The sequence below is a fragment of the Cadophora gregata genome (genome assembly GCF_030347475.1).
Source record: "Cadophora gregata isolate MNR1 chromosome Unknown scaffold_5, whole genome shotgun sequence".
In the NCBI taxonomy this organism is placed as follows: Eukaryota; Fungi; Ascomycota; class Leotiomycetes; order Helotiales; family Ploettnerulaceae; genus Cadophora; species Cadophora gregata.
In genome coordinates, this window is record NW_026695928.1 from 2457711 (window position 1) to 2469002 (window position 11292).

An 11292-nucleotide genomic window follows, 5' to 3' on the forward strand; every position below is an offset into this window, starting at 1 on the left:
ATGAATCATAGCTTCTAGGCTTTGCATAATGAAACAGACTGAACACAATCCCGCCAAAAAAACAGAAGCAAATTGAGAATCATTGGAGGAGAGGATCCTAATTTGGTTAGTGCAATGTGCAAGAAATCCTGTAACGAGGAGACTTACTCTGAAATGCTTCTGCATATTGTTTTGCTTGTTGACGCCCCATTGATATCTTCGAGTTTCCCTTTCTTGAACTTTCCTGGCTCGCTTCTCGATAATCGCAACTTCCTTCCGCTTCTCAGCAGTCACACCTTGCATTCCGAGGCCACCATTTGCTCTGCTAACCATTGCTCTGCCACGTTCTCTCTCGTTGCGGCGAATGATTCTCTCGTCTGTCTCCTCCTCAGAACTTGCTGCTTCTTGGATGGCGAGCTGTTCCTGTCTCTCTGCAGGGGAAGGATGGCTGTGGAGATTCTGTCTGTAATACTTGTTTAACGATCGGTGGCCGGCAGTCCGTCCTGAAGGAAGGTGAAGCTCATAGTCGGAGTAGAATACAGCATGGGCGTGTTTGTGTGCATGTGAGTGCCACCCGTCCTTATTCCGGTGTGGGCGCGGATCATCATGTGAGTGATGAGGATGTTGGTCAAGTTTCTCATATTGATGTTGTCGGCCGGCGGGAACTGCAGTGAGATCGGCAGAGTCTAATGACGACTCGGAACTGTCAGTCTCCCATCCATCGCCTTCCTCCATATTCTCATCACCATCCTTGTCAATTTTAGCTTGACGCCTGGCTCCCAACTTGACACCTCCGCTCTGCTTCTTGCCTGGCAAATCATCCGACTCATCCGACTCATCTTCAATATCTGAGTAGGTACTGGTGAAATCGTAGTACTCTCCGATTTCCAGTTGCTGCTCCTCGGTATCGAACGGAATCTTACAATGACCCTTGTCCCTCATGTGAGTCTGAAGACCAAACACAGTAGGCTTCAATTTTCCACAGTACAGGCACTCGTGAAATTCGTGAATCTTCTCATACAGATTACCAAGTAGTCCATCCAGTTGAACCAAGTAGTTTCGCTCCGGAATGAACATGCCGTGGATACGTTCCATGTGCGAAGCATTCAATTCCATGGATGGCGAGTCGTAGTTGCAGAACAAGCATCGCTTCAAAGCAGTTTCCAAAGTGATCTCCTCATCTGCCGCAGTGACGGAAGATGCTGTCTTGACGGAACCTTCCTTCTCAACATCTGCCGAGTGATGTGGTCTCGACGGTCGTCGTGTGGCTGGCGGAGCATCCTTCAGGTTTGCTTTCTTGATGCTTTCGACCACCTCGTTGAACTCCTCCTCTGCGTCGGAATCTATATCCTCCACTGCTACTGTCGCTGGCTCTCCAAGTGAGAATGTCGAGCTCATTACAGAGCTGGCATCGTCAATCGTCGTTCCTTCGGCGGCAGCCATCTTTGCTCTATGCTTCTGGCTCCCAACATGGTTCTGGTAAGCATTCTTGCTGAAGTATGTTCGTGCACAAACGGTACAAGTCTTCTCATATGCGGCTTTGTTTGCGGCGGCTGTGGACGAAGCCTGCGCTTGGAGGACCTTCTCGGTGAAAGTTTCGGACGAAATCGGCGGAAGAGAGGTGACACGACGCTTCAAGTTGTATCGGCTGGAATTTCGAGTTAGAGAGTGAGGGGATACACAAGATGGGCCAAGACTCACTGCCAGTCGCTGCGCATGTGCGCCCTCTGCAGGTCACTGTTCCTGAACGCCACTTGACAAGTATTGCAGGTATACGGATGGGACGAAGCAGTGTCTGCTTGACCAGACGCTGTTGGGGCCGGCATTCTGCTGGCTGCGATAGAAGCCATGGTGATTTTTTGAGGTCGGGTTTGTGTTGTGTGGTTAGGAAGTTCGATTTGTGTTGTGGCGATTCTCCGTTGATAAGGTTGGTGGGGGTTGAAAAAGTGGATAGGCAATCAGGGCCTTTTTCCTTCAAATTGGGGGGTTTGATGAATAATGCGTTGGTGATTTGCACGCCACCAGAATGTCGTATTTGCGCAGTCGACTTCAAAGGAAGATTTGAGAGGGACAAAAATGTCGTACCGCGTCTCGATACTGAAACTTGTCCTTGGTGGAGGGAGATGGTGGTTGGAAATGAATTTCCTGAATCGTGTATGTGACTCGCAACTTAGGTACGGACTTGCAGCGAGGGAAATGCGATTCAAGAAAAGAGATTTGGAGGGGTCAACTACTACTCGCACTGGATGAGGGAGTGGGACTGGGACTGGGACTGGGACTGGGACTTGTGTAGGTAAGCGAAACGTCATAGGGCATCCGCGACATCCTCGCCTTCGCCCTCCCCCTCGCCCTCGCAAGTCGCGACAGGGCTGAAGTCAGCCGCCGAGGCCAGGCCAGGCGGCCAGCCCAGCGCCAAACAGCCCATGCGTCTTTTGGCTTCCATTCTATTATTGACTTTCAACGGCACGGCACTCTGACTTCGAGCTTGCCTTCAGCCTCTACATCCATCGTAACTTACCACATCATCACCCCCTGAATCCAGAATCGCACATGCGAACGCAGAAACAGCTCGGTGACCCATCAAGTACTTACCTTCACTGCCAATGTCATGACTCGAGATACTCACAGAGTCCATGATGACCGAGAAACCGTCAGTGATGCGGACATCTACGCAGCCTTGTGGGCAACAGCACCCTTCCCACGCCTCCCTGAAGATGCGCCCAGCGAGCTGAAGAAGCTTATGGTTGACGTGGATGATCCAAAGAGAATATATGGAATCCATAGAGCGCGTAGACGACACAACTTCCAGCTATTGGTTGAAAGGTGTGCTATCATCCATTTGCATCCCCTAAGTTTCACGTCCACCCCTAAGTACTGACCCGTTGCCAGATATATCCTCCAGATCCGATATGGCTGCCAGTCGAAAACTTGCACAACTACAACATGCTTCTCTTGCCGCAAACGCGTTGCGAATGGTGCCCCGATTCGCCGATACAATTCCGCCAGTGCCCGGACGTTGGCGATATACATGGCCAGCCAAGATAATCCTGAGATGGGGCTTTGCCATCACAATAGCACCGGTCGATTATATCCAGATGCTCCCAGGCCATGTAAGCCCAAGCCTGGCCTAGCAGGTCAATTACGGACATCTGTCATACAAAGCTCAGGACCCAAGTCGGATGAGAAGGAGTCTTCAAAGACTGCGCCGAAGAATGGAGCTTTCGTCGAGGATTTACCAGATGTGGATAACCACGCCGAGAAGAAGAAACCGTCGGAGGTGCTGAACCGGTGGGCGGAGCTGGATTTAAGTCTTCTAGAGGATGCAGATGCAAAAGACCCTCGTTCATTTGTCCAAAGTGTATTTGGCACTGCGGCATTCAAGATGATAGAGTGGCTTACGCCTAGGAACCTTGCAATTTTTTCTCAGACTCGAGATCATGGAGATTCGGGATCACGACTGTCTAATACCCATCAACAATACGACGCAATCGACCCTCCACTCTCTCACGAACTCAAGGATGCTGCACCGTCAAAGCCTGAGTCGGACCAGGAAGACAAAATCGTAGCCCCCAAGAAATCCACCGTGAATGAAGGACATGAAATACTACCACCATTTGGTATTACTCCAGTCTCACAGCCTACCGCCTCACAAGACGCACCAGGTACTCCCATGCCTTCAGAACCGAAGCCGCATGTAAACTCAGTCGCAAGGACTGCGCCGATTTCGAATAGACGGAGGAAGTCTGACACAATCGAATCACAGAATCCGAAAGGCATTCTCAGTAAGCAGCAGAAACAGACAGATTCAGCTGTTGACCCTATGTCCACACCTACGGCAAGCGTACCTTCCTTGCCAAAACACAAGATACCTAGACAAGCCCTGATTACCAGCCCGAAGATGAAAATGTCGGATTTTAATACTCAAGTCCACGAAATCAAGCCTATAACAAGCAAACCCGTAGTCGGGTCATTTGAAGCACCAGTAGCCAAAGATGATGGCAACGATAGACCTGATAAGCCGCAAGAAACCAGAGAGGCCCAGGTCACTTTACAGACAAATATAGCGCTTACTCCGGATGCGAAGCCATCACCTACCAAGGACGTCCTTCTTCCTCAGTCCATGTCTTCCTTCTCAATCGAGTCAATCAACTTCTTGTGCGATGTCATGCAAGATGATAATTCTGCCGAGAAACACCTTCTACAACCTGCAACCATAGAAGGAAGCTCGAAAAGGATTCGCGAAGCCCCTCCATTTCCGCTTTCTCGGGAAGTCACACTGCCCAGATCTTCCCTTCGATACAGAAACCAGTGGAAGGTGTTCATTGAGCAGAGTTTCTTTGATGTGTTGGGAAAATCTGATTCGCTTCTGAGGTCCTTCCGCGACGAAGATTCGGAACCGTTCGATTCGCAGACGATATGGTATCTCATGCTTCGAATCACTCGAGTTGCTCCCTCCCTGCTGTTTGACCGCCTGTGGAACGTAACTGGCACTTTGTTCCGGCCACCGCAGCAATTGGAGGATGCCTATGAATGGGCCAAAGACCACAAATCTTACTCCAGAAAAGCATTGTCGAATCATGATGCTGCACGGCTGTTGAATATCTGTCTTCACGCATTGATCGCCTCCGCGCCGTTCGTGTCTGACACGCGTCAAATGGCAAATATGTCTCGCATACGCTCATATGGACTGGCAATGTTAAGTCGGGAATACTCCTCTCTAGAGTCAGTGGATTTGTGCCTGGCTTACGAAGATGCTTTCAGCAACGAGCCCGCTTTTAGACTTGCACGTAGACTTTTTGCAGCAATAACAACGAGGCGCCGATTTACAGAGCTTCTTGATCTCCAAAGGGGTAACCGAAATGACCAGTTTCGCGAGTCCGACGTTCTAGAATTGCTTGTCGATTCGTTGAAGTTTCTTGATCTTGGAACCACCCCAATCCTCTACTTCACAGATGATGAACGTAGCCTACACGAGAAAAGGGTTCCTACCTTAATTCTTGATTGGGCAAGAGCCGTTATGTTGCAAGAATGGGAAGGGTCTGCAGAGGTTCCAAACGATGGTCCGTTTGGTGGTGCTCTGGCCATGATGGCAGCCATCTGTAAGTATTCTCGTGACTCTCTGAGTAACAGTATGGTAATTGACAGCAACAGACAAGAAGAGAAAGTCCTTAATTTTAGGGGACATCCACTTTCGGACAGAGTACTTTGCCGAGCGTCTTGATCCAGTGGCAATGCCCCTTGAATGGCTTTCGTACGATCAGAACAAGAAAACGGCTCATCTGTTGGACCACCCGTATCTCTTCGATCCCTCGACACTTGTCACATACTTCAGAGCAATCAATTATTCTCGAATGAACCAATCGTATGAGAGGGCGCATACAACCGGACATCTTGTCTCTCACTTCATGTCCGAGGGAAGTTTGGTGACTGAGAAGTATAAGAGGGATAAATTACACGATCGCCTCCGAACCGCCACATCTGAATTCATGGTACTTGAGATTCGTCGGACTCATGTACTCTTGGATACCTTTAATGCCATCTGGAGAAGAGAAGAGCGGGAGCTGATGCGACCTCTGAAAGTGAGACTTGGTGAAGAAGGCGGCGAAGAAGGCCTAGATTCCGGTGGAGTCCAACAGGAGTTCTTCAGACTGGCCATAGCGGAGGCCCTGAATCCTGACTATGGTATGTTTTCTTTCAGTGTCATAACGTAACCTACTAAGTTCCTTTAGGCACATTCACTATTGACGCTAGAACGAAGATGACTTGGTTTCTACCTGGATCTCCGGAACCTTTGTGGAAATTCGAGCTTATTGGAATGATAGTCTCTCTGGCAGTGTACAACGGGCTCACTTTGCCAGTCACGTTTCCAAAAGCCCTCTATCGAAAGCTACTAGGCGAAGAAGTGACAGAGCTTCATCATATCGCGGACGGCTGGACTGACCTAGCAAATGGGCTCACAACGCTTCTGGAATGGGACGAAAAAGATGGATTGGTAGAAGATGTGTTTGCAAGAACTTACGAGTTTAGCGTCGAGCAATTCGGACAGCCAATCAGCAGAGAAATGGGTGCTTCAGAGAGTCACTGGCCTCAGTTCCCAGAGCTTCAGAGCAATTCTAATCCTGTTGACGCTCCCTCGGTAACGAACGAGAATCGCAACAACTATGTCAGCGACTACATACGATGGCTGACTGATGTGTCCATCCAACCACAATTCGAAGCCTTCAAGAAAGGTTTCTTTTCCTGCATCGACAGACGCTCCATCACCCTCTTCGACCCGGATACCCTCCAATCAGTCGTCGAAGGTATTCAAGAGATCGACATCTCCGAGATGCGCCGCGCAACCCGCTACATAGGCTGGGACGCATCTCATCGCTCTATCCGCGATTTCTGGAGCATAGTCAAACGCTACGATCTCCCGCAGAAGCGCAAACTTCTCGAGTTCGTCACTGCGAGCGACCGAGTCCCCGTCGGCGGGATGCGTAACCTGCAGTTCACGCTGCAGCGTAACGGCATTGATGATGGGCATTTGCCCAGCAGTTATACCTGCTATGGCATCCTTCTCCTGCCTGAGTATTCGAGCAAGGAGGTCTTGAGGGATAAACTGGCGATGGCGTTGGAGAATTCAAAAGGGTTCGGGTTTGCTTGATGCTTGATGGATGATACACTTATTGGGGATTGCGGGTTGGGATGGGACAGGACCATGGGGAAGGGAAGGGAGGGATTCAGAGATGGTTGGCGTTGGCACGTTTGTTTGAAAGTTCGATAGATGTGTAATGAACAGAGACCAAGTGTGTACGCGTGACTCCATTTGATTGCCTTTACATAGAGGTAATCATTATCTTTCTTTCAATTACCGTACACCTCAAACTCAAACCCATCCTTCTCGCGCTTTCGTACAGAACCCGAACCAAGAACCCCCTTTACGAAGCATGAAAATTCATCTCTATTTCTCTTCATCCAATCTCCCACCCCTCCCTCACATTCTGAACCATCCCTCCATCCTTCCTCAAGATACAATCTAGATAATAATAACCACAAGTCAGAACCCTAAACTCAAACAAGTATCACCATTACCATCCATGTCATCGGTGGGTTTTCTGCCCCCTGCCCGTGCATGCACATCCGCGTCTTGTTCATTCACACCCTGCATGTCTACACTTGCCAAGCACCGAAGTGTGGTGCCTGGTGCGTCGGGTCGGTACGAAAAACGATAAGCGAACAACGTAAGTTAAGGTAAGGTACGACGCCTCGACTCGACTCTACTCTACTCGGCGGCCGTAAGCTCCGAGGATACGTACGTACCGACACGAAACTACGGTATGAGTTCGGGCTGGTTAGTTGTTGGAAAGGTAAATTAGTGAGATGAGTTAATTCTCTCAGGCTGCACGTGGGAAGTTTTGCATTACCTGTAGAGAGCTGCAAATACGGCGGGTTGGCAAGTCTTGGGCCGGTACTGGGATGATCGGGATGATCAGGTACTTGTACATGTACGTGTACATGTAAGTTGAGATTTCGCTTTCAGACCCAATCCAGCCAAACTAAAACACTCCGAAAAGCGCATAGGTATACGAAATACGATATGCGATAAGCGATTTTTCCCGTCAGGGGTGATCAATAAATAAGTGTTTTTGAGGAACTGCCGCTCCTCCGTCGTATTTCGCTATCCTGGATACGATACGAATACCGAGTCTGATTTTCATTTGTGCTGGTGTACCCCGCGTTTAGAGATTGCGTTTCATCGGTTCGGATGAGTGAATGGGTAATTGTTAACAATGACCAGTTTGGCATGTCAGCTTACTCTTTTCGTCGGAAGTTTAAGTTAAGAACCGATTCAGAACAGCGGCTGCTTTTTCCGTCATCACTTTATTTGGACTTTTGAACTTGGGGAATCACGCTTCTTCGTTCTATTCTGTTCTGGGTACGAGTCTGTCTCTGTCATCTGACTTCAGTGGTCTGTTTTTGCAAGTTTGATTTTGATAGAAGAGAAGTAACGAGTTCGGGGAATTTGGAGTCGCACTTGGCGAGCTTGCTTGCTTATTGTCGTTGTTTCTTGTTCTATTAGCTTGCTTCTTTCAGATTCAAATCCAGTGCGATTTGCAATTCTAGAGTTGAGCGACAGGAACGGAACTCGAAGTTGGAGACATGGGAAGAATGTACGACCTCGTCGTCCTTGAGCCGACTAGCAGCGAGGTTGGACTGAGGATAGTGGAGCATGTTTCTGAGTTCTTGAGGAAGGATATCAGATGGGCTGTTGCGGGACGAGATGTTGTTGAGATGCGGGAGTGTGTTGAGGGGTTGAAGAGGACGAAGGAGATGGGACGGTCGATACCTGGTATGTTTTCATGTTCATTCTCTTAGTTGTTTTGATGTCTGGGAACATGGACGAGAGAGAGTTTGGGCTGGAGTTAAAGATTGAATACTGATATGTTTGTGGTATAGCGATCGAGCTATGTGCTACTACAAAAGAAGATTTTCAAGCTCTTGCAAGGAGAACGAAAGTCATTATCAATATGCTGGATATTGGAGAAGGGAGGGGAGAGCTGGTCGTTGAGGCTTGTGCGCGTAATGGAACGCATTATCTTGATTCGTAAGTCGGTTCAGCGAGGTTCCTAAGTAGGTTATGCTGACCCATAAACCAGGGCGAGTGACATCCATTGGCTGGGAGGAATGATACGAAGATATCATCATGTTGCACGCCAGAACAAATCGATTGTAATGCCATATTCTCAAACTTTTGAAGGTTGACTGACAGTTTTAGATCCTCTCACATGTCAGCGTGGAAAGTACACCTCAAGATCTCCTCTCGCTCTGTGCAGTCATGGAACTGAAGAACAAGCTCAACTTACAAACAAGAGAGGTGGTCTGCACCATCAACGACTTCCCGTAAGTCGCCAAAATACACCCATCAAGGCCAGACTAACAGACCACAGCGATCAACTTCCAACGTCCTCCTCCCGCCCACCATCCCACCGCTCGCTTTCCTCCTCATCCACAACCATCTCACCCACACCCCTTAAATCTCCCCGCCACCCCCCACTAAACCCCTGGTTCCTCTCACACACCCAAGGCCAAACCTGCACCGCCTCCAGTCTCAGCACCCGAGCCTCTCCCCGCCGCGAACTAACACTCGGTCTCCTCTCCCCCAGCACAACTCTCTCTTCCCAACAAACCCGCGTCCTAGTCCACCGAAGCTGGGCACTGCTTGACTCAGGCCGCTCTTATGGAGAAGACTTCTATTATAATGAGTATAGGGAGATGAGGCCTTGTAGGGAGGGGGTGAGGGAGAAGATGGGGCTGGGTTGGGTGAAGAGGTTGTGTTGTCAGGAGGAGAGGAGGGGGCAGGCTGTGGAGAGTTCGAGCTCGAGTTTTAGCTCAAGCGAAGAGAAAGTCGATAGCGGTAAGACCACGCTACGTGCGATTGCCATCGCGGCACAGGAAGGTCCTTTCCCAGATCGTGCACTGGCGGAGTTCTCGTACGGAAAGTCTGCTGCGCATCTCACGGCTGCGTTTTTGGCGGAAGGCGCGGCGACGATTTTATATACGAAGGGTTTGCTTAGGAGGGTTGGTGGTGGGGGTGTGCTTACGCCTGCTGTCCTAGGGATGGATTATCTGGAGAGGTTGGGGAGGGTGGGTGTTGAAATTAGAGGGGAGTTGGTATGAGGTTCTGGTATGACGCTGAGAGCAGCGAAGGAGAGCAGGATTGAAGAAAGGAAGAGGCGGTGGATATGACATACTTTCATCTTCTTATTCTTGCGAAGATACCCTTGTTTATGGTCCAGATTGCTGGGATGTTTTGTTGATTATTTTCATGATTTAAACATAAGCGAGAGCTAGTCCTTTGTCCCGAATTACTGCCTAAGTGCGGCTGTCGCTCTTTATGTTACATGCCAAACTACTCTGCATATCTATCGCTCCTGTTTGGATCCTCTACCTGGCGGTAAGAAGAGCGCAAATCCTCCTCACCATTTCCCACAAAGATCAACCGCAACACTTTCCAACCCAGGCAAATTATAAGTACGGCTGTCGCTATAAGCATTGCGTACATGGTACGAGCAGCTGAGTAACTGGCGATTTGAATGACCCTCTGCATCTTTTTCTCGGCTTGTGCTCTCGAATATCCCTCACTCATGAACACCTGTACCATTTTAGCTTTATCGCCCTCGATGTCATATTGCCGGTTCTTCAATTTTTCGCGATTTCTCCTGCTAGCTGCAGCTCTCGCCCACATGCGATCCTGAGCACTTTTCTTCTCCGCCACCATTCGCTCCCAAGCTTTGCGATCTTCTTCTTCGTCAATGTCCTTCTTTGTGTCGTTTTCCCTGAGGCGTGACGACGAAGAGAAGGTCCGAGAGTTCGGACATGTGTAACGAGCCGCGAGTGTAGTAGCCGAGAGCCTGGAAGTTGAAAGGCAAGTCCGTGACGGTACGAATGCGAGTCGACGCGAGAGCTTAAACATGATGAATTGATGAGAGGGGTGGTTCTGCGCAAGAATTGTAGAATGAGAATTTACTGGTTTCGGAGTATCTCCGGAACTGTTGGTTGTATGGAAGGCGAGGGCTGCGATGGCTGGGGTCTTCTGGGAAATATCAAACTCTGGTTAGAATATGTCGAAGACGTCGCCGTTATCAGGCATGCATGTGGGTGATGTGTCTACTGGTACACCGCTGGATTTGGTTCAAGACTTGTTGCCGTGGATGCCTCGATATCTGCTCCACGTCATCCGGAGGGGCAACAGGCGCCAATGCCGCAGAACAATCGGCACTGGGGCCAAATTGAATGAGTAGAGAAGTCCGTTTGTGTGGTCTCTCGATTGCTGCGGAGTCGGGATGAACCAAAGCTAGCTAGCAGTGTGCATTGGTGCAGAAGAGGGAGATGGACAAGATATATTCGTCATTCAGAGACACGCTAGGGACTTCGGCATTGGCAAGTGTAACTCAAATGATCTCGATCATGGGCAATTCTGAGGAGACTCGAAGCTATCCTCATTGTCGTGAAGGAGATTCCGAGGGCTCGTTGTCGTTGAGTTGAAGCTCCATCCCTGTTCTGCCGAGGGCGGTGAGACCAATCTTGAGCCGCTCTACCACAATCTTCAGTTCAAAATCCGTTGAAGAATGGCCAAATTGACATCTCAACACCATCTCTGTTTGGAGTTACCCTCATGGTCCATTCATCACATTACAATCCGTGATCACTTACTCTTATCAGTAATTCTTTCGCTATTTTGGTAAATATCATAGTCAGAGTCGGCTCTTGAAAGATCTCAAGACCAACTTTCTGAGACCGGTTGTAACGCAAAGATATGGCACTGGAGGA

The 11292-nt window shown here is 49.3% G+C and overlaps 3 protein-coding genes across 3 annotated transcripts; 2 read left to right on the top strand and 1 right to left on the bottom strand.

Annotated features, from left to right (window-relative positions):
* Nucleotides 1–79: 79 nt before the first annotated feature.
* ONS95_011592 (uncharacterized protein) lies at nucleotides 80–1829 on the bottom strand (the record flags this gene model as incomplete). The annotated part of the gene is made up of 3 exons (XM_058505219.1): nucleotides 80–97; nucleotides 148–1627; nucleotides 1681–1829. 3 exons carry the CDS (start codon nucleotides 1827–1829, stop codon nucleotides 80–82), a joined length of 1647 nt encoding a protein of 548 aa, XP_058359776.1.
* A 758-nt stretch (nucleotides 1830–2587) lies between these two features.
* On the top strand, nucleotides 2588–6625 carry ONS95_011593 (uncharacterized protein; the record flags this gene model as incomplete). The annotated part of the gene is made up of 4 exons (XM_058505220.1): nucleotides 2588–2802; nucleotides 2869–5078; nucleotides 5131–5661; nucleotides 5709–6625. The coding sequence occupies 4 exons, from the start codon at nucleotides 2588–2590 to the stop codon at nucleotides 6623–6625; spliced, it is 3873 nt and encodes a 1290-aa protein (XP_058359777.1).
* Nucleotides 6626–8121: 1496 nt separating this feature from the next.
* Nucleotides 8122–9639, top strand: ONS95_011594 (uncharacterized protein; the record flags this gene model as incomplete). The annotated part of the gene is made up of 5 exons (XM_058505221.1): nucleotides 8122–8311; nucleotides 8419–8566; nucleotides 8619–8691; nucleotides 8738–8862; nucleotides 8910–9639. 5 exons carry the CDS (start codon nucleotides 8122–8124, stop codon nucleotides 9637–9639), a joined length of 1266 nt encoding a protein of 421 aa, XP_058359778.1.
* Between the last annotated feature and the right edge of the window lie 1653 nt (nucleotides 9640–11292).